Below are 23925 nucleotides of genomic sequence, written 5' to 3' on the forward strand. Positions count from 1 at the left end.
TCCAGATTTTGAAATACAAGGTCTTAAGCTAACAGGAATTTTGTGTGTATATGTGTGTTATGAAAATGGAAGAGGTAAAAGAAGAAAACCACACTCAGTCAACCATGCAAAAAGTAAGTCCAGCCTCTAAAACAAAGACTACAGGTCAAGTCTTGAATGCTGAATCACAGCTGAATGGAGATACTCAGTTATACAGTCATTACTTTGATGGACCAAATAATGGTCCAAGGTACATGCCAACTCACTTAAATATCTAGGAAATGACATGAGCATTTAAAAGGATGTTAGTCATATGTTCTAAAATACCTAGGGTTCAGTGTATTTGAATTTCTATGATTCATTCATTCACCAACAAGAAGTACAACAGGAAGGAACTCAGAACAGCCTTTGTATCTCCATATATAAGCACTGTCTCTTTCTTCCAAATTCAAAACACAGGTCCACATTGATTTATGTGTCAAGCAATCATAAAACCACACCTTCTTATTATAAACTGAATGGTTAAAAGTAGCTGAACAGCAAAAAAATCCTATTTTTTTATAATTTGCTTTACAAAAAGAGCATGAACACTCTACTATATCCAGTGGAAAGGTTCCTGGACCTATAGCATGAAAGTATATTGTTGTAATATGGTTGCTTTTAAATTACTTGAACACGATTCATCACGTGCTACCGAAGTTTATAGTAATATATTTAAGAAACTAGCCAAGCAGTTGCTAAATGGTTAGTGATCATACCTAAGAAATTAAGAATGTTTGGTGTTGTCCTAAGAATGTGAAATGGCAAATACAGTGCTCAAAACTAAAAATAGCATTTCAAAGGGAAATAAAAACATTAAAAAAGAGTGGAACAAATTAGTGAAGAGTCAAAGTACTCCAAAGTACGTTAGCAATTAAAAAACCAAAACCTGTATTACTAATTTACCTAAGAGAAATCACAGAAAATCAGTCCATTTTCTAACTTAATCATGGAGTTGAGCTGATGTCTAGAATCAAAGCAGTACGTTCGATTACTTCAGCCCAGTTAAATCTTTTAATGCTGTCTTCAATTATGGTTTCATAACCTTGGAGAAAATGTGACACACATTAAATTATTAAATATGATACCATTGCTGGAGAAAATAGCCTCTACCCCAGAAATCATACTCACATAGAATCATAGAATTGGCTGGGTTGGAAGGGACCTCAGAGATCATCAAGTCCAACCCTTGATCCACTACCGCTGCAGTTACCAGACCATGGCACTGAGTGCCACATCCAGTCTCTTTTTAAATATCTCCAGGGATGGAGAATCCACTACTTCCCTGGGCAGCCCATTCCAATGTCTGATCACCCTCTCCGTAAAGAAATTCTTTCTAATATCCAAACTAAAACCTCCCCTGGCACAACTTAAGACCGTGCCCTCTTGTCTTGCTGAGAGTTGCCTGGGAAAAGAGACCAACCCCCCCCTGGCTCCAACCTCCTTTCAGGTAGTTGTAGACAGCAACGAGGTCTCCCCTGAGCCTCCTCTTCTCCAGGCGGAACACCCCCAGCTCCCTCAGCCTTTCCTCATAGGGTCTGTGCTCGAGTCCCTTCACCAGCCTAGTTGCCCTCCTTTGGACCCGCTCCAGGACCTCAATATCCTTCCTAAACTGAGGGGCTCAGAACTGGACACAGAACTCGAGGTGTGGCCTCACCAGTGCTGATATCTTCACAATTTTTTTGCCAAACTGGTTAAACATACAAAGTGTATCTCAGGGCCCTCAGTGTAACACTGGGCTCTGCAAGCTCTTCCCCACTACCTAGGGTTTTATTTCCTGAAGGTCAGTGCTGACATGGTGCTGCTCCATCATTGTGATCCTCTTTATCCTCCATGTGTACACTAAGACCCTTTCCTCAGTTCCTTCCCAACCTTCATATTGTGGCAATGCTGTGCCTGTACCATGCTGCTTCCTTCCTGGACCTGCTGACTTGACTTCCCAGCTTCTCATACCTGCCTCATCCCCATGGGACTGTCTGACAGTCACTGGGCATGTGGCTGACCATGGTCTCCAGACCTTCTCTTCTTACTTCGACACTCCTGCACTGCAAACTTTGCCATGAAGGACACTGCCTTGTGGAACACCCCACTCTTGCTGTTCCCAGATAGCAGGTGCTGCAGGCAATCCACATTAGGTAACATTTCAATACCAAACATGGCACTATTTATGAAATAAAATACATAGATCTACTTTCATTTATTTTAATATTAATTTCTCTTTATGGACAGATTCTATCTTTTGGGAGGAGCTGGCACGATCCAGCAAAAGTCTACAGAGATATCAAGAATATCTCCATAAATTCAAGCTGTTAACAATGACTTTAAATAGATGAGACTGTATACAGCTGTATTACAACTTCAATACATGCACATTGATACCAATTCACATTTTCCTTGCCATGTAGGTTACACCGTTAGTGTTTTCTGCTAAGACTTCTTCTAAAGGTTATTGCAAACATAAAAAGAAACATCTGCTAGAAAATTATTGCATCCTTGCAAAGGGAAAGCTACACTAAAGTGAGATAACTTTATAAGGGAAAAAACAACTTGGTAGCCTGGGAAATATCACAGAAATAATAACAAAAGCTCTCTTTTTTTCTTTTTTTTTTTTTTTTTTCCAGAACTAACTGAGAAAGTTTATAATTTTGTTCAAGTCATCTAGCAGTTCCAGTAATAGTTTAAGATGATTCTGAAGACCAAAGACTTTCAAACACACTCAGATGGTCATCTGCCCATCCATTACCTTCAGAAGCCTATAAACTACTCAAAGGTGTCATGAAATAGCAAGAACCAACAAAAGAACACAACAGCCCTCATGATCTCATCAATAAAGTTTCCATCAACAAAGATACTAACCAAATAATAAACCAAATCTCTCTTTTAGAGAAAACTAACATTTTGCTATCAATAACTAAGATTAGGTAATACTTAGGTGCATACCAATTATCTACTATTAAGAGATTTTAAAGGACAGGTTTGATACAGAGCCAAGAAGGATAACCAAAGCCATTAACTAAAGATTTTATTAGTCATGATGTTTTAAATACTAACAATGGTTTTACTTTTCCCTTTGACAGCAAAATAAAAAGAACATTTAAGGTATTTACATGTGCCACAGACACATGCCCATAAATCCCTTGGACAGTAGTACATAAAGAATCATTAAATGGATTAAATACCTTTGCAGTACAAAATTAATGCAATTTCAATAATGCAAAACAAATTTAATTTCATAATTGCGTTTGTTCTATGAACTATCAGAGATGCTTAACTCACCTGATTGCCAACTAAAAGAAGGTGTTCTCCCAGCAGAAAGTCCTTCAGCATATCTTCCATTACCATAACGTGCTAAAGAAAACAAACCACAATTTTCAAACCTGTTTTCACACTCTTAAGTTTATGCTTTCACCAATGGCAGCAGTACAGCAGGAACTTTACTTTCAGGATTTGAGGCCAAAATTTTGTGAACTTTTATCTTTACAACAATTTCAAGACTCTCTCAGCCAATAATAGCAGACTCAATCTATCCGGTGATTAAAACAATGAAACAAAAATACTAACTCTTCTTACTTATTTCTTCTGCTCTAACAGGTTGTGAGTGTCTGATTTCCCTACCTATATTTAATTCTCCATAATCACTTCTGAGGTGTTTCCTTTTAGCCTAGTTAAATGTTTGTCACCCAGAGCGTAAGAACTTTCAGTAATATGTGTATGATAATCTTCCAGCAATTGTACTGGGTGGGAGCAAATTGTATCCTGGTAAAACTTTACAGAAAACAGAGTGAATAAAAGGCAGCTGACATGAATATGTAATTTATACACACTTATCTTATTAAAGATTAAAAACAATGTCTAGCTTAATGAAGAATACACTTTTCTGATAAAACTTTATTTTCAAGGAAAATAATGATAGAAAAATGCAAGCTGGAGTCTCAAAAGTGTTTATTATATGTCTTATAACTTCTAAATTAGATGGCCTATTTGAAGCCAAAGTGCTTGCATGTATATCCAATATCGTAAAATATAACACAATAATCTGTCCATAAAATATAACATCATTTAACCTTTTCATGCTCCTCACTAATTTTTTTTTAAGGATCAAAAGGATTTAAGGATAACATAGCAATGCAGACCACTTTACTCACAACAGTCATGTATATTTTTCCACTGTATCTACTAAAAATAGGTCATCTGTAAGTAGGTCAAACAACATACTTAGAAAAATGAATGCTTGCCTTCACATGAATATATTTATTTTTATGTTATCATCAAATTTCTAGTACTTGATTAAAAAAATAAAATAAGTAGCTTGCCTGTAATTTTTGGGCATAGAAATGCTCAGTTTCTAACTATGTGAAAGATGCTTTAGGTTTCTAAATCTCTCCAGAACAGAGCCTGGGGGTGGGGTAAGAAACTCTTGTAACCACAGCCTAATACCACAAAATCCTAATCAGACATGTCAAAAGACTACTGAATACTCGAAACACAATTTAAGGATAGGATTTCAAGACACATTACCATTACTTTCTGGCATGTGCATACACTGGACATTTATAACTGATGAGAATAAATTCTAGGAAGTCAGTTCTATACACATAGTGATTACATTTTTTTATTTTATTGCTAAGGCATGAATATTCTTTCTGATGTCTTCTTTTTTTTTTTTTTTTTTTTTATCCTAAATTGCACAAATAGATGTATATAATAGTTCCCTTGCAGGAAAGCTTTCCCACAAGGGGTACTATGTAGTGATCCTTATTGATATGTTTTTTGCTTTTGTTTTGGGGTTTTTTTTTCCATCAGGACCTGAACCAGCAGATACAGGCAGATTAAGATACAGGCAGATTAAGATACAGGCAGATATTCCAAGTTATTTACACAATATTTACACAAAAGATTGCTATCAATATCCTGTCAACTTTATAAATCCATATTCCCCAAAGCCTAGCCTGGAAGTGGCATTTAACATATCATCTAAAAATTATTTCCACCTCTTTTCCACTTGTGGACCAACAGACATGTCCCTTGATAATGCCAAATTCCATAGAAACATGAAATGCTTCAAGACCAAGCACACAGACATGAAACCCATGTACTTCATTACACTGTGCAGCACACAAAGGGCAGAAGAAAGATTTTTTTTTCTCTGTTTAGATTTAATTCTGTAGATTTTACATACTGGAGGGGAAGTATTGCACTAGACTCATAAATCAAGTTTTTCTCCAGCAGGTTTAGCTAAACTACCATTACAACACTTGAATGACAGAAGTACAAACAAGAAGTTCAGCAAATGAGAGTGGAATTCATTTAGAAATGGGAGCAGAACTCCTGACTGGTATTTGGCTGTTGTTTCCTGTGGCCTTCAAAGTGCACACCTACCAGGGAAAGATACAGAGCAGGTTGCTCTCTGCAGCATTTTTACAGACATTGCCTAAACAAAATAGATGCATGATATCTGAACACAAGCTGTGTACAGTTTTCTAAAGCTCTTAAGTGAGCAGGTGGGAAAAGCAATGGAGATAACAAATCCTAGCAAGACTCAGGACTTCGTTTCCAGCGGATCCAAATTAAGTACTTTACTAAAATTGCAACACAGTACAAATGTTAGTGGGGAAGATGAATGAGTCTGTCACCTGTTCCCCTTGCACACCCTGTCATCACCTTCAGTAAGTGATACCCATGTAGCATAATCTTTCTGTGGAGAAATTGCAAGCAAGGGAGGAAAGAAGAATAAGAAAGGAAAAGTAAGCAAACCCACACCAGGCCCCTAAAAGAACAAATATTTCACAAGATCACACTACCAGTGTTGCCTTTCAGTGGCAAAATATACTAACAGTAACTCAAAGGTTGACTGCCTTGCTAGGATACCTTTGCCTGACAGTTTTAAGGCTTCCTCACTAGATGGAGAAGAAAGCTGCAGTACACCTACCCCTATGAAAGCAGTGGGGGGAAACAAAGACCAATAAAGCCAATGCCAGCAAACTCTTCCCTTTTCTTTTGTTCACTAATTACTTTTACTCTTCACATCTACAAACTACTTAATACTAATGACATTAATGAGTAATAGATAAGTAAAAAGTAATTTAAAGAAATAATTAATAACCCATGAACTACTAACTGATTAACTAATTACTCCTCGCCTTGCTTTTTAAACAAGTGTTAGTGTTACTTCTAATAAAAGGCAGGAACTACTTCCTGCAAGAAGCCTGTAATGGTCTCAGGATGGAATTGATAATCCAGCCCTAAGAGTGGATCAGCAAAAAAAAAAAAAAGGAAAAATCACATCACTTAATGCAAACTCTCATCAAATAATTTGAAATTGCATTCAGTTTCAGGTGCTGTAACTTCATAGTTTATGAATGTTCATTTATGTTTATGCATGTTCAACAATTTCTTCACAAAGGGATAGTGAAGAAATATCTGAAAGGAGCATCAAATTCTGTGAGAAAAATCTAAGCCTAAAGAAACTCCATCAGAAATAATTCACAGTATTACATTATTTACTATGTATGAACATGCACATTAGTACACATATAACAAATACTCTACGTCAGAAGCCAGAAGTTTGTACTTACTTGTGCATTTTCATAAAAAAGAACATCAGGGACTTTCATTTTCTCAGCTGAATTATAAATTGGCATTGTCACAGACCCTATCTTCAGAATTCCATCTTTTATTTCACCTGGACATTTTTTAGGAAAGAAGCAAGTGCATTAATTACAGCATCCTCTGAGCAGATGAGCAATCCCTAACACCTGCAAATGATGATCAACAAATCTTAACTAGGCTGTGTGTTGCAGTAAAGGAATAAATTCTCTTTAAAACTGCAAAGAAATCTGCTACAATAGGTGGTGAGTAGGTGTTCTTATGTGAAAACTACCATAAGAAACACTGGAAGTTGTGACCACTGCCTTGGCTTAATTTCTGATTTTATTATTGGAATAACATGATTAGGCTACATTTTCTCAACCCACAAGCTTTCTCACTCCCATTATCCCTGTTGTCTTTCCCTGTCCCACTGGAGAGTGGGGTGAGGAGGGGAGTGAGCTGTGCAGGTACTTGGCAAGAGCCGAGAACGACACAGCACAACAGTATAAAGGCACTGCTGATTCTCTCCTTTTGGCACTGTATTTTTGCTAAAATGGGTTAATGCCAGAACATGAACACATTTAACATTCTAGTGAAAGAATTTGCTAAATCTGCACTCATTGAAATAACCTTTAGCTACAAGTCTGGGAGAAAAAGTACATTAGAGAAACGTCTTAGATCAAAAGAACCACGACGTTTGTCCTTAGGTAAATAAGAAGTTAAGTGCAGACAATGATATCATGCAACAAAAATAGGAATAACTTTTGCCACTAATTTCTTAGTCTGGTGTGGTATAAAACTGAAAACTGTCTCATTTCTAGACAGATGTTTTTAGTTGTTCACATATTATTCTATATGGATCTACCTTTATGGTATGAAATGGAGAAATATAAAAATGATTCAAGGGATGAGGCCAGACAACTGGCAAAAGTTCAAGTTTTATATATATAGTTTTTAGGTATAGAAAAAGTGCAAATACAGATATAAATAAAGGCCAAAAAGCATAGCAGAAACAGAAAGATATCTGTAGTGCTGAGGGCTACTCCAAGTTACATGAGGCAAAGAAACAAAGACATGCTCAATAAAGGAGACATCTAGCAACAACATCTCTAGCAATTTAAAAGAGAATAAAAAGAAGGGACACTAACAAAGAAGTGTGTGCCAGAACGAAAGCAAAACATAACACAACACTTCTACAAGAGTCTCAATTACGAAAAGGGTTGATTTTAGTAGTGGAGAGTAATGGTAAGAGAAACAGAACAGAGACATACTAAGATCAAACCAAGGCTATAACAGTACAGAAGAGAGTTACCAATGAGGGAATAAAAAGAAAAATATTTTTTAAAAAAGGCAGTCCAAGGAAGCCTAAGGACATGGACCTAAGGACATGGATCTTATAGACTGGGAAACACTTAAGCATGATGAACAGAATTCCATAGTTGGAAATGCAGCACACAATCAAAAAGTACTGACATACTAAAAGCAGCACTGCATTCTCATAGAACAAAGACAAAGGGATATAACTAAAGAAAAATACATTTAATTTTGAGGATAATTCATACACCTTTATATGCTCAGTTGTCTGAGCAACGTATATGCAGAGTAGGGCAAAAGAGGGCAGAAGCTTACATGTATAATCCTTTTCCTCTAGTTTATTCATGTCATCTGGACTTGCCTCAATACCAGAATCCTGAAGATTTTTATGTAAAGCTGATCTGGCAAGGTTTGGTAAAAACCTAAATGAAATAGAATAAGAGGAAGTTTGCATTCTGAAGACTTCTGATTTTTCAGTATTTTCTGTATTTTAAAATCAGTACGAAGCTTTACTTGGACCTCCAAACCTTGAATGTCTATTCTCTTCACACGTAAGTAGTCTTCAACACTTCACCTATCCCTATGGGGACAAACTGGCTGTTTTAATAGGCAATGAATTATATTTGTGACTGTGAGCTCATTTTAAAATGCTTCAGTGTTATCAAATATTGCCACAGGGCTGTAGTGTAGAATGGATTAGGACTGGAAGTACGTAATGTCCTCATTCTGCAGCCAGTAAAACCTACAATAGAAACAATGTTTTTTTCTGAAATACCTTTACTTAGTTCACTTGGACCTCAGGTTCCAAAAAGAAAGAGTGAGCTCTGAGGTGTTCAGAACCAGGTACTTTCAGTTTTCCAAACCTTTTGATAATTACAATTTGTATTCTTTTGAAAAAAATAAAAACAACAAACCAACAGAATAAAAAAAACCCAAAATACAATAAAAAACCCCAAACACACCACAAAACAAAACAGGAGAAAAACCCCAAGTAACATTTATAACTTTTCCAGGTTTTAGAAGGGAAATAAAGGTTCCACCAAAAATCTGGTCACACTAGACATTAATAGAACTCCACTTTGAGTGTTTTGATATGGTGAAGTAATGCTGATTACGGTGACCTAATTTCTATAATGTAATGAAATACCGTCATAAAGATGAGGAAAGAATACAAAGACATTTCTACTCAGCTCTGAGGTCTTAGAACACCATGGAAATACTTCTAAAGAAATTACAGACTTTAAGGAGCAAAACAGCAATTGTATTATCTACTAACATGCATTAAAAGCTATCTCACATGCTAGCAACTGACCAAGAAGCTCTTGAATTTCCACCAAAACTAGCATTTCTACCTGGCAAGGCAAGCTTTATTAACAGCATGGCAAAGGTTTTCGTCTGGATGCTGTGACAGTCGACGACAAATTCGCAACAGCTGTCGAGTAGATAGAGATGAAGCCAGTGACTGTGCCTGTAGAAAAACACAGGGTAATTTAATTATTTATTTGATTATTTCATTATTTGATCCTTTTATCTGGGACAGGACTGCAGGGACTATTAACCAATCAAGTTAGAATTAAGTAATCCAAAAGGAATTATTTCAATTTTCCTCCTACTTTGCATGTGTTTTCTACTTCCTTACAGCAGCTTCTGCTTTTTAACCTGCAAGCTTGTAATTCTGTATTTGATACAGTAACTCGCTACCATGAAATCATGATGCCATCAAAAGATTAGCCTTACAATTTCACCTGATAAGCAAAAGGAAGAAAAATGTGCTAGTCACTGAATTTAATTCGCTATATAAAAGGTTACACTAAACAATACTAAAAAGAACAAGGAGGCTAGCCACAGTGACAGAATCCATGTCCTAAAATCTTGCCTGCTTTTCAAAAACTGAATATGAGCTCCATATGTAATGCTCTGGCAAGAGGGCCTGGCAGGATTTTTGGATGTATAAACAAGACAACACTGGGCAGCAGTAAGGAGATTGTATCACCTCTGCATACGCCTTCTGGGCGGGCCATTACTGGAACACTGTGTCCTTCTCTGTTGTCCACATGTTAAAATAAATGCTAAAAACTGGACATGATTCAGCAAAGAGTTACAAAGACGATTCAATGCCTGGGAAGGCAGACCTCAAAACAAATACAGTGAAATTTTAAAAACGAAACCCCAAAACACTTGACTATGTATCTAAAGAGATATAAAGATTGAGAGAGAAATCATGCTATAATTATATCTAACGGATGAAGATATCTAATACAAACAGGTTCCTTATTTTAGCAGGAAACACACAACAATGAGTGTGATCTGATAAGTCACGCCATGCTTTGCCTCAGTCAAGTGGAATATTTTAATTAGGTAATTTCAAAACATTTTGGTTTGGGCCATATAAATGATTTCTAACAGCATTAAAATTATCTTAATACATTATGCTTTTTCAGTTGGAAAACAAAAATTCCTAAATTTGCTATCCAGGGAAAAAATATACAGAAAAGGAACACTATATGAATTCCAGAGCCTTCTTTTCTGACTTAATCATTTTTCAGCATGAGAAATATCTTAACACCAATTCTTTCCTGTGGAAACCTGAAGTTTTGAAAAACAGACATTAACTCTTTTTAAAAAAGCTTTTTAAAGGATAGTTTTATTTAGCCTAGCTCTGAGTAAGAATGATTTACATTGGGATAAAGGCAAGGATTCCTCCTACTTTCACTGACGGAAGACTGTGAAGCATCTTGTTAGACACCAGAGTTTACGACCCAGCATTATGGACACTGTTATGAAAATGATGGCATGTCAAGACCTACTCAGCTATGTCTGAAGCTTGGGCAAGGGAGAGAGGTGAGCACTGCATCCTTGTTATCCCTGCTCACTGGCCAGAACACTTGCTGCTTTTGAGATTAAATCCTATTTCCAAAAGCATCTTAAACAGATGAAAGGTTGTCAGGTAAAATGTGTTTTGGCAGGTAAGCAATCTTCCTAAGGGACTGTACTGATGGAAAATGGCAGCTCAGCACAGTAACTGAAGTAATGTGTTTCACTGTACCACCCTGGTAAGTCCAGTCTCTCAGGACATGAGCATTTTAAAGTCTAAATTTCATATAGCATCAAATCCTGCAGTGGAATAAACAGAGAAAATAGACCCACAGAAGAAAAGATGTATCACATTACATTCTGGGGACGAGTTTTCTCTTTTCTCTTAGCTGTTGTTTTTTTGTTTTAAAACTTTTTTATACTCAGCAATTGTAAACTCAAAACTGGGTTAGTGAAAATCTTTGTGATAAATATCTATGAGGCATCTAATTCAACAGGATCTTCATTGTCATTCTATTGTAAAGCAAACAAACAATTGCAAAGATGAAGACAACGCCCACAGGCCAAATATTCTACAGGTATTCTATTGTTAACAAACCCACTTTAAACAATGGTTAATCATAGAATCTGTTGAGTTGGAAGGGACTCATCAGTATCATTAAGTCCATCTTCTGTCCTGGTGTAGGGAACCCCAAGAACCACAGCATGTGCCTGAGAGTGTCATCAAAACATTTCTCAAAGATAATATATAATATTTCTTGAAACTTGAATGTAATACATAGTATTTCAGGATTATCTCCTGAAGAGGCTTACTTACTCAGGCAACTCTATAAATAGCCTGACATACCTAAGGCTTACATTTCAGCTCTCTGCACAGGCATGCTACTCCCAACATGTCTCATGTCACTGCTGATCAACAAGAATCCTCCCTCAATCTATATTGTGACTCACTTCTTAAGCAACATCATGTACTGCATTTAGATATTTCACAGTGCTATGGACATCTGCATAGTTGAAAAGGATTTGTATAATGCTCAGTTTTGGTATACCTACAACTATGTCAAAACCAATAAATTAACACATTAGATGTAGAAAGCTAAATAGATGATATTATTATTATTATTATTATTATTATTACACCATCCCAAAGTTGTCCCTTAATCAAGCTTTTTACTTAGGTGGCTCAAGCTTAGAAGACTAACAGCCTCTCATAGTTTCTTAAATATTAATGCTGTAAAAAAACCTATTACTTATGTTGAAATCATGTTGAAGGAGAACACATTTGCATACCAGTGAAACTGCTGGATTCTAGTAAAAATGTTTTACATTTTAGTTATGTTAAAAACATCCAGCAGTTTAATTACCATAACAATAATTTCTTTTTCTTTCCACCCTGATTTAACCATATCTTTTAAAAGAATTTTGTGGTTCCTAAGTCAGCAGAATTTAACTTTTCTTGATAGGACTTAATAGAATTGACTGTAGCAGTAATGCAGCCAGGAGTTTTGGATCTTTCCATATCCTTCATCTTTGTTGTTCCCCTTCAGCATTTTATAATGGCTATGTAGTTCCCATTGCCCTCAGAGTCCCAATAATTGCAGCTATCAAAGTTCCAATGACTGAAGCAAAGTAATAAAAAAATAACTGGACATGCATGATTATATCCATAACTACTTAAAAGGCACCTCAGGCATGTTTCACTGTGAGCCATGTATCTAAACCTGACAACTTGGATGCTGTTCTGTCTGACTTCTCTGGGATTTCCTAAACCATTTCTCTGGACAATTTCCTAAAACTTTTACTTAAGCAGTTTCTAAACACGTATAACATAAATAAAAGACAAGTTTACAGTACACGGTACAGTAATTCTTAATAATAATTTTCTGTATCTGGTTTTCCTATCAGGCAGCCTCTGAACACTGTAACTTAGCATGCTTCACCCAGCCTTTCTTTGTTAAAAGGAACAGTCCAAGTAGGAGAAAATAAATGAATTTTTAAAAAAGGGCTCACAGTGGGATCATTTGTTTCCCGAAGCTTGTGTGTTAATGACAACAACTGCTTCACAGCAACACTGGGTACACTTGGAACCTGTTTGAAAGAAAAACAGTATTATTAATCTTAATGCAAGAAGTGCAAGCTCCATATCCAGCTACACTAAGATGCAATGACTGTGCAGTTGCTGCAGTTGATTTACATCAACCAAAACCGAAAAAACCAATTTTGGCAAAGAGCATTCTTCTGTTATAGCATCACTTGATATCACAATACAACACCATTACAATATAAGCAGATATTCTACTTTGAAAAGTTTTGAAAATGAAGACAAATTTAGGCTACGCTGAAATAGCATGGCATTTTATTTCATGTAGTAAATAATAATGTTCAGCAAGCAATAAGTGCCTAAAATACTGAATGTACTTACCATTTCTTTAATAACTTGAATTTCTTCACTCTTGCTTAAAGATCGAACATTATGAAAAAGAAACAGAGTGAGAAACTCTGGACCCAACCATTGTTGGGTACTACTTCCTATTACAGGAGGTTCTGCTAAGACCACAATTCTGAAAGAAGGATGGATAGGAAAGATAGACCTGGGGAAACAAGAAAAAAAAACTTTAAAAAAATGCATTACATGGTTTAAGTAGTGAATATTATGTTATTTTAAAATAAGACAAATACTGCAGAATTAAAAAATTTTACAGAGGGACCTTGTGCAAGGAGGGGCCATTTTGAACAATTATTCATAGAGCACTTCTTAAAATAGAAGATGTTAATTTGGAAAAAGCACATGTAATTTAATTAGACAGATTATGTGATAATAGATATGCCTGTTATCATGTCATTTTTCATATATTTTACTACATTTGAAATCAGAGTACTTGGAGGCAAGTATTCTTCCTGGTTAAACTGTGCTGGGAAACAACGGCAGAAGCAAGAAAATCTGCAGACAGAATATGAACATTAAACACAAATCAACAAATCTACTGCCCAGTTGGGTCATCAGCTCATCACAACAATAAACCTGTGATACCATAGAGTGATTATAGCAAACAGCCTCTTGTCTCAAAGCAAACACAGGGGGTAGCATGAGTTATTCTCAGCTGAAAGTCATAAGCCTAGAAGCTACTCCCTGATTGATAAAAATAGAAATAGATGTCTGAAAACATCACATGAAAGAGGAACCAATGGGAATGTAACTGTCACTAAGCATAAAAGGAGGTCAGGGAACATTAGCCAACCTTATTACAGAAGGAGATACTTCCAGGATAGGACACATACATGTGCTTCCAGAGTCACCTCCTGCCACCCATTAGTGAGAAGAAAAATAACACTTGCACAGAAATCCACCACATTTGAAGGATCAATTCTGCTCCTTTTGCAATACTGTGAGAGACCACAAGAAGCACTCATCTCTCCCTAGTAAAGGGAACACATTTTTCTTGTACCACCTCTGTACCAGAGCATAACTCAAAGGGCACAGTGGGAACAGCCAGGAAGGGCAAGGAGAACAGTGGGAGGAGAGGAGATGTAAAGTGAGGACACATTAACTCAGTGATATCAGTCAAATCACTGATGTATTCTCTAGACTTGGACATATCACAACATCACTGCTGTAGTTTTCCAGTTTGTAAACATGAATAGAACTATTTGGCTACTTCAAAAGCTTATTGTTTGGACTAATGTTTGTAATGTTGAAAATATCAAGTGAAGTGTATTATTAAAACAAATGCCACAACTGACTCAACCCTGCAACTCAAGTGCCCAGCTTCCATCAGCCTAACTTAAGAGCTTCAAAGTAGTTCCATCATATTGCAGACCAAGCTTCTTCAGGAATATAATATGGAGCTCCTCCATGGAGCTATATTTTATAAAAAAATAAATCCTTGACATCTTGTGTACCTTGCAGATGAAGGCAAAGAAAGTGTATCTTGTTAAAAACTTGAAGCTTTTTGAACTAATGGGCCTCAAACACAGTGGGAAGATTTAATGTTAGTTGATTAACACAAACAGTCTCTATCCTTCTTTCTCTTAAATGTTTACTGACAACAGAGATAGCAGCAGAGCACTCTCCTAATAATGCACATGTATTTCTTTTGACATCAGTGTTTAATTCCAGTCAAGGATTACCACCTCTTGAGAAAACAGTCTGTTCAGGGTGATTTTAGGGAAAGATTTTCTTGTTATTCACACATGGTTCTGAGCAATTGAAGCCTCTTCCTACAAAAAACCAAACCAAAATAAAAAAAGTGGAACCTTGCAAAACCAAACTATTTTTGTTTGTCTCTTCCTGTCAGATGAATTGATAAATCTCACCCTCTGCCTAAGAATGATTTTATGAGCTGGGAATTATCATAATATTAGGATCACAAAGACCTACTTTTGGTTTTTTGCTGATTTTCTTAAACTCCACCACCATCTAAGATTAACAGATTTCTTTATTTGAAAATTCAATAAACTGACACATACCCTCAAAAAAAAATTATATACATATATATATATATAAAGACTTTCTAAGAAAAACTTTTATTATTTGCTAAATTTATTCCCTGACAAATTTTATATTTGTCTTGTTTACTGTGTGCTGCCTTTCAACATAATGGTAAAATATGGAAAATAAACCACTGTCTGCAAGGCAATAAAACTACCCATGCATTAGGAGTGACTTCTGTATTTTGAACAATCTTATTATCTACTTACTTCTAGATTTTCCTGTAATAGTTGCCTTTCTGCTCACCACACCAAGGATTTATTTTAAGTCAGTGGGTGCTTCTCTTGTACAAGTCCTGTGCTGCCTTCATTGTATCTGCCTCAATAAAATAATGGATGATTACAGAAGAAACTGTATGCAGAAATCTTGGGGAGGCACAGTACCTAAATGCACTTTATCTTAAACTCTGAATGAGTTCAGGAAAATTAATCACACAACCATTAAGTGAATAAGAAATCACCAACTATAATTTCTTTCTATGTAAAAAATCATAAAGGAACATCTGACACTTTCTTAAAGGCAAGTTTTTTTTTTTCTTCTCAAACTCATCAACAGAAAGACACTTTCCTCAAATGAGTGAACATTATCTTACTGCAACTGTTTGTAACTGGAACAAGAAAGAATAAAGGAAAAAGTGCTCTGTGCCTACTGATGGTTATCCTGTGGCTTATAGGCTTTCAGCAGGCCAAGACATATCCCAAAATCTCACTTAGCAGATGTACTGTTTGCACCTGTCAGTCCTGACAGAGCTATTGCACCCACCAGTCTAAAACTGTTCTCAGAAAAATGCTAGTAGATGTGACAGATGTAAAACTACAATGAAATAGGTGAACATATAACTCAATAACAATAATTAAGTAATTTTTAAAATAATGTATTGAATTAGCTCTTACAAAGATAATAACTCTTCTAAATTAAGTTGTCAAAAAAATCTATAAATAATGTTCTAACCCACAGAGCTTGACAATTATCAGAAAACAAAACAATACTGTTTTCTTTGTCCAGCACTGCTAATAACACTGCTATGGTTTAAGCACATTAACATTCTCTACTGCTTACATTCATAAAAAGAGCCACGTAATTTCTTTAGACCATAGTGTAGTCTGAAATAACATCTCTTTATTTAAAAAAAAAACCTCTTCCGGGGTTGGAAATTAAGAGATGGATTGTGTACTATTGTCCCTTCTATTCTACTACACATATAAGAATTATTACTTTGAACGACTCAATATTAAAGGCTCTAAAACTATGAAAAAATATTCCTTTTTTTCCTTTTCTCTTCTCTTCTCTTCTCTTCTCTTCTCTTCTCTTCTCTTCTCTTCTCTCAAAGATTTTCAAATGCGAGAATGAAAGCTTAGCACAAAATGTGCCTTGCTTTTCCACAGACATGGTCTTCTATAATTTTTCCATTTATTCCATTAAATTTTTCCATACATCTCAATGTTTTCTCTTCTTAGAAATGGGAAAAATACTTCAGTGTGTCAAATCCTTTCACAAACACAGACTAAAAAAAGCATGTTCTGCAGAAGTTTTGGCTCCAGGGTTAAGAATAGTACTCCTTTTCTCTGAAATAGATTTTGATGGAAATTCTGCTTCAAAATTCTATTCATGAAGTACTGATTCCTAATCTACCAAAAAGCATCATCAGTTGTCCTTTTCCATTATGAAAGACACGTTTGTATTTATATAACTTCTAATAGCATCTGGCCACCTCACCAGTGAGCCTTAATTTACAGGAACAGAGAACAAGAGTGAGTTATTTTGTGTTTATGAATGATTCAAGACAGAAACTGCTAACTACACCACAAACAGTCACTACAATCAAGAACACACATGTACAGCAAGGCTGACCTGAGTGTGGGAGAGTGAAGTATTCAAAGCTTCTCTTAGATATAGCAGTAAGGTTTCAATTCTTCTCCATTACAGCAGCCTTCCAGTTTCCAGCAACTGTTTCTTTTGAAATCATGAAGACAGCCCTGTTCTCCCTAATCTAATGATTTCCTAATGAAGCTTTCAACTTCTTTCTTTCAAATTATGGTTCTTCATAATACTCCTTTATCTTTTGATCATATATTGCTTCTGTTTATGACTATTTTCAGCTATTTCATTTAGGTCCTGCCTGACTGCTTGGTCATGCACTTTCACTGAATCATTGGTTTGCCTCTCAGTACGTTTCTTCAGTTTTTCACACAATAATCATGTCAGTACATGAGATCAAAATAGGCAATAAAAAGATTAATAACAAAATAATAAGTAACTCTTGTAGTTGTATATTATATATTCCATGTACCATATTTAAAATATTTAAAAATAGATTCCTACTATACAAATAAGAATCAAGGCCTCAGGCTCCTCTTTTTTTTTTTTGGCAGGGGGGTGAGAGAGTGAGGAAGGAGACAGAGTAATGTCCTGATTCAAACAAAACTTTAAATCACCTTCCACAGATGGCTTGCTTATTGGAAAAGTAATCTTATGTCACTCAGCAAACATTCCAGATGAAGTCGCAAAAGAACTGGGAATGACAAGTGTATATTCCTCAGGCTTGGCAAAGAGCAACGGCACTGAAATTACTTTAGTCAAATCCAGCACATCAGGGTCAGTAAAACTCTCTTTTTATCTCACTCTAACATGAGAAATGTAGCTAAGGCCACTGGGCACTCTCATTGACACACAGCAAAAAACTGTAATATTTCTCATAAATATGGAAAGCATTTCCTAACCATGATTTGGATGTAAGGATTTGCCCAGTCAATTCACAACAAATTCAAGGTACAATGTATGCTCCACAAGATGTCCCCAAGGCAATCTTTCATGGGCAAACAAGGGAGAGCACCATCAGGTTTTCTTTGGTAGGGATCAAACCAGCAGTCAGTATCTAAATGCCATTTGATGAGAAGGTGTCTGGAAAGAAGGGCTGATTCTGCACAGCTGTTCTGAACCACTGGAAGGTACAGTAGCTTCCAGTGACAGACAACTGCTGCCCAAAAGGATGAGGAGCAGGGAGAAATGCAGTCCTGGAATCACAGACTCATAGAATCGACTGGGTTGGAAGGGACCTCAGAGATCATCAAGTCCAACCCTTGATCCACTACCGCTGCAGTTACCAGACCATGGCACTGAGTGCCACATCCAGTCTCTTTTTAAATATCTCCAGGGACGGAGAATCCACTACTTCCCTGGGCAGCCCATTCCAATGTCTGATCACCCTCTCCATAAAGAAATTCTTTCTAATGTCCAACCTAAACCTTCCCCGGCACAACTGAGACCGTGCCCTCTTGTCTTGCTGAGAGTTGCCTGGGAAAAGAGACCAACCCCCCCCTGGCTACCCCCTCCTTTCAGGGAGTTGTAGAGAGTGATGAAGTCTCCTCTGAGCCTCCTCTTCTCCAGGCGGAACACCCCCAGCTCCCTCAGCCTCTCCTCATAGGGTCTGTGCTCGAGTCCCTTCACCAGCCTGGTTGCCCTCCTTTGGACCTGTTCCAGGACCTTGATATGGAATCCTGGAATCAGTCCTTGGAGCCAGTGAGAGGCAGAGATGCTTTCAGAAGATGTAAGAGACCAAAACCAAGATGATGTCCTGGAAAACCTCCAGTTCCTGAAATGTTGACAAGAATTGTGTCCTCTCTACAGAGGAGTGGTTCACTGATCCCAAAGAAGTCCATAGCCAAAACCAAAGAAGCAGATCCATGTTTGCATTACTTTACCCTGACTTCTTTTGAGCAGGTCAGTAGAGGAGAAAGTTGAACAAATTCCAGATTTAACATTTTGGTCAGGAGAAGGTGAGATTCTCACCACAGTTGGCTTCAGCTAATTCAGTATTAAAAATTTTCATCTCTATCCAAGATGGTGCTAAATGGTCACACTGAGCTTCCAGATGCAAGGCTGCCTATGTAGCAGGGTTTCTTCTAAACAAGGAATCCAGATGTGAAACTGTAACCTCATGAGATCCAAGAAAAGGGGCAATACTGAAGATGAATGTGTAATGAAGTCTCCAACATTTTGAAGTATATTTGCATGAACCAAAGGGTAATGTGCAATAAGAAAAAAAAAAAAAAACAAACAGGAAAATTCTGTCTGAAAGTACCTCCTACATGACCATGGACATGGAGCAGGGATAAGGAGACTCAAACAATGACCAGATCTATTTTGAAATACAAAGTCCAATGCAAAGTTGGGATAAGAGCCAAGATGGACCCTAGGGCCTTTATTTCACTTCTCTTTTCAAAGTCTGTGTTTGAAATTCTGATAAATAGAACAATTCCCTGACGTTCTATGATTCTATGTAGTTCTTCTCTGTGCAGAACCTCAGCATCATGGATACAATTTGCAATAGAGTAGGTTTAGATTACATCATCCTTAAAAAAAAAACAAACACAAGCAAACACAAAAAACCCAAAATAAGTGTTAGAAAAAATTAAAAGAAAGTTTGTTTTGATGTTTTTTTTTTTTCTTTACTGTTTTTTTCTTTTTTCCAAAACACAGTATTCTGGATCAACAGGGAACTTGAAATAACCAAAAAAAACCCAAAAAACCAGGCAGTAATAGAGATTTCTTTAAGGTAGACTACTAAGTAGGTAAAAAAAATAAATTACTCCATCATCATAAATGCATTCCTACTTTAACTTATAAGGTCTCTTCAAGGTTTGGAGGCATACACACCCTACAATGTAAATATGAGCACAGACAGTTGATACAAAATTTCCATTTTTTTTCCTGAGGTTAGAGCCACTGAAGAATCACAGTATATTTATCTTACCTGTAACTGAATGTTAGACTGTACTCTTTTTGACATACACTCAACAATATCCCTCCCACTAACTAGAGGTGGTCAGCACAGTTTAACTATGTATCAAGTATGGCCAACAGGCAACCAGAAACCCTTTCTATCTGTGGAATGTTTCTAGCAGACAAGTGGAAGTGAAGGAACAAAAAGAACAAGCATAATGGGTCCCAACCCATCCTTAGGATTTCCTGCTCCGTATTATTTGTAAATTAAATATCAGCTTTCTAGATAATGAAGAAAAGAAAGTAACAAGTTGCATTTAACTTCAATTTTGCTTTATTTTCCAACAGTCTTGATAAAATCTTCCAAAATTAAGTACTACATACCTTCATATTTTTATGTACATAAAATTTCTCTTATATTACTATCTCGTTCTGTTAAAGGATACTGAATGTTTTCCTCTTAGTTCCAGCACTCTAAACAGGATACAATTTTCTTATGCCACAAAAGGAAAGAAAGCTCATGAGGAAACTGATGTTTAAAATATGTTTCTCTTGATACCTCTCAAGAGGTATCAGTTTAATAGGTAAGCATTTTCCATGATGTTTTTGTTAAAAAAAAAAATTAAAAAAAATAAATTAAGCTCTTTGCAGGATGAAATTTTGTTTTCATTCTGTAGTCATAGCTGACACCTTACCTTTCCTGTAGTTTCTCATCCGAGATCTGTAATTCTTCTTTCAAGTTTTGGTATCTATCTTCTCTTAACAATCTGGTGCCATCATAGAGAGTCAGTTCTCTGTCATGTATTAATCTGTTTGAAAATAAAGGATAACCTTTATCTAGCCTTTGATTATTTTTAAAAATACTTCTATCAAGTAATATTCTTTTTCAAAAGCTACCTCACTCTACATGGGTCATTTATAGGAAGAAAAAGTTATGCTAATTAAAGATGCATCCAGGTGGGGAGATAAAGTGATATGCATAAGTAAACAGTTACAGTGAACAGTCAACTTAATTTAAATAGATATAAAATGTAATAAAATGAAAAATTCTGTCTTACCGGTAGAGTGTGCTTAAATAGCATGAAAAAGATATTTTCCTATACTTGTACAAGTAATACACTTCTGTTTTGTTTCTTAAAGCAATATATTTCAGTTGGATGTAATGATTAACATACAGACTCAGCTTCTATCTATTTTTTTTATGAAGAAGTTGCTTAGTTATCATCCATGCTCATGCCAGAAAAAATATCAGAAGGCAAAGCTAAACTGATTTAAAACAAAAAAAACTGGCAAGCATAATTTTATCATTCTGCATATGTATACAGGAAAAGAAGGAACAAAGTGGTTTTGCTACAACCTGCTCTTAAAGCTGGTGGTGTCCTTTAAGTTTGCAAGTCAGTGTACAATGCAAGCACAGAAACAGCAGAAAAATCTGAAGTGCTGCTATAGATTATTAGTAACATGTTTTTTTGCTATTACTACTTCTGTTCTACAATGTTTAATTATTTTTTATTGAGTTATGAACTAATGTTTAGAAAGACCTCTTTCAATCTATATAAAGTATGCTTTTACATATAACTGTAATGATCCCATTTTATTTAAAAGTAAAATGCATTCAAAGTAGTTTAAACATTTTCTGATGGCATTTTCAAATAATTGCTCAAATAATACTCATTTTTAGTATTCATAAGTTTAGAGTAAAATTTAGCTCATTCTTCAATCTGGATTTGCCTTCTGTATTTTTATAAAAAGCTGAAATGTCCTGTATTGTTATAGATTCACAAAGAACATGGAAAGAATTGCTGCTGCTTTTAAGTATGCAAAGGACTGAACATTGCATATTCTATGAAACTTCAATGCACAGCTTGATTTTCACAGCATTCTTCAAGCCATAAAGTCTGTTCACCAGAAGAACTGAATTTCTCAGTATACATGTGCTCAACAAACAGCTCCAGCACACCCAACTTATGCATGCTCCCATCCTGACCTTTGAAGAACAGCTAGAGTGCCAGGGTTAATTCGATGAATGCCATCAAGAATAACAAGTTTTCCTTCCAGGGCAGCAGTAACAAGTGGTGATGGTCTCCAAGCAGTGTCTCCATTAGGAAGAGTGTACCTTTGCTGCAGCAAATCTCTAGCTGTCATATCCTGTAAGCATCAATTCATTAGAAAAATGCATTTATGCCCTATTCTCTTCATCTGCAAATAAATGTTTTCTCTTTTAAAAACTGCATTTCTCCTTTTCTTGAAATATACCCAAAGTTTACCAGGAATTCTTCAGCTTCTGTTCTAAAAAGCATTAGAAACACACAAACACACACACACACACACACACACATCCACACACGCATTATGCTAAACAGTCCTTGGAAGTTCTACACTTGCCAATGTGACCTCTTTGAAAACATAATAAAAGTGGGGGTTTTTTGGTTTTTTTCCCCCCTTGAACATTATGCAAGCATATGACAACTTCTACACAACTCTGTGTACAGAAGGGGGCAGCAATTTACACCTGGAACAAAGAGGAGTAATTTATTTTGTTTTCACCTGAAAGAACAAAGATTTCCTCATTTATATTGAACACAAACCAGCATGACATTCCACTTCTCAGCAGGAAAATTCAGTGGAAGCATCAGAGAATAACAGACAGAGTAAGAATGAAGCTGGTAACACATAAAACATCAAAAGTACATAGCATACTAAAAAATAATACTTAAGGGATGAATTAAAACCAAAGGCAAAATATAGCACGTCCTCCAGCACACATATTTTAGAAGTTCCATTATAACAAGTAAGCAGCAGAGCAACAAAGATGTAACAGCCATTTTGTGACCAGGAAGATGAAACTCCTTTCTCAGGCCAGGCTGTGAACACAAATTAACACAAAATCAGATAGGAAAATATTTTCTATTGTATCTGTAGCTTCTGCATATGCCCTTTGAACATCTATAAACCCTTTGAACTTTAAAGAATAAAAATAGAACAGATTACGTCATGCAGCCTGAATCATTTCCTCTTTCTGCATTTCCTTGAATGCCTTAAAATAACAGGACAAAGCCTGGTTTGTTCACTGCTTCCACATTTGTATAACTTAAAGCCTCACATGCAAATCCACAACACCAGAACATATTTTTATTGTTGCATTTGTGTTTTGTTTTGGTTTTTTACTGCTGTTTGTTCTTTCCTATCTTATGAATGAATTAGATTGAAACCTAACACGAACATGAAACATTTTTAGCAAAGCCAGAGAAAAGCATAGTTTTAGGACTTGCACCAGAAATGTGCATCCAGTAGTTGGTAAATGCTGTATAACAGAAAGTTTAATTAGTTATAATTAATTAGCACACCTTCTGACAAATCACCTTTAAATGAATGAAGCCAGGTACAGAATGAATTGATCAGAAGCCTAGCATGCTACACAGAATGTTAATCAGGCCACTTGGGAGCCATGTATCCTGAAGATAAACTCAGAAGAATATTTTGCTGCAAAGTATTTTCTGAAATATAAAATGAATGTTTATATCATAATTAAAATGGTTGAATGATATTCAATTTGGTGATGCATTCCAAGGAAGTATCATTTGCTAATACCTGCACAGTTTCTGTAAGGGATATTTTTATGGCTCCATATCTGACCAGTGATTAATTGTTTCTATTCATTTACTCTAAGCCAGTTTTAAATATGTGATATTAAAAATATAATATTATGCTATGTAGTGTTAAAATACTCTAATACTAAAAGTCTCTCCCTTTGAAGGGAAGGTAATAGAAACAAATTGTCTTTTTTATTGCACTGTGAAACAAAATGCTCACTTTAATTTGTAAAAGCCATTGCAACTAATGTGTTCTACATTGCATTATTTTCTAAAATATCCTGTATACAGGAAAAAAGTTTATGAGAGAAAACAAACAGGATCATGACTGTTCCTCTGACCTGAGCAGCTATAGCAATACAAAACTCTGATCTAGATGGTTTTCAT

At 35.9% G+C, this 23925-nt stretch overlaps 1 protein-coding gene across 1 annotated transcript in view; it reads right to left on the reverse strand.

The window, feature by feature from the left end:
- The window catches only part of VWA8 (von Willebrand factor A domain containing 8), a 177130-nt gene that overhangs the window by 104594 nt on the left and 48611 nt on the right, over positions 1-23925 (reverse strand). Inside the window, exons 13-20 of the mRNA XM_030469238.1 lie at positions 21933-22093; positions 20641-20754; positions 13157-13325; positions 12745-12822; positions 9273-9388; positions 8236-8342; positions 6594-6700; positions 3295-3366 (exon numbers count right to left, since the gene is read on the reverse strand). Coding sequence (XP_030325098.1) covers positions 3295-3366; positions 6594-6700; positions 8236-8342; positions 9273-9388; positions 12745-12822; positions 13157-13325; positions 20641-20754; positions 21933-22093 — 924 coding nt within the window. The remainder of the gene's footprint in view (positions 1-3294; positions 3367-6593; positions 6701-8235; positions 8343-9272; positions 9389-12744; positions 12823-13156; positions 13326-20640; positions 20755-21932; positions 22094-23925) is intronic.

This window comes from Calypte anna, chromosome 1 (assembly GCF_003957555.1).
Source record: "Calypte anna isolate BGI_N300 chromosome 1, bCalAnn1_v1.p, whole genome shotgun sequence".
Classification (NCBI taxonomy): domain Eukaryota; kingdom Metazoa; phylum Chordata; class Aves; order Apodiformes; family Trochilidae; genus Calypte; species Calypte anna.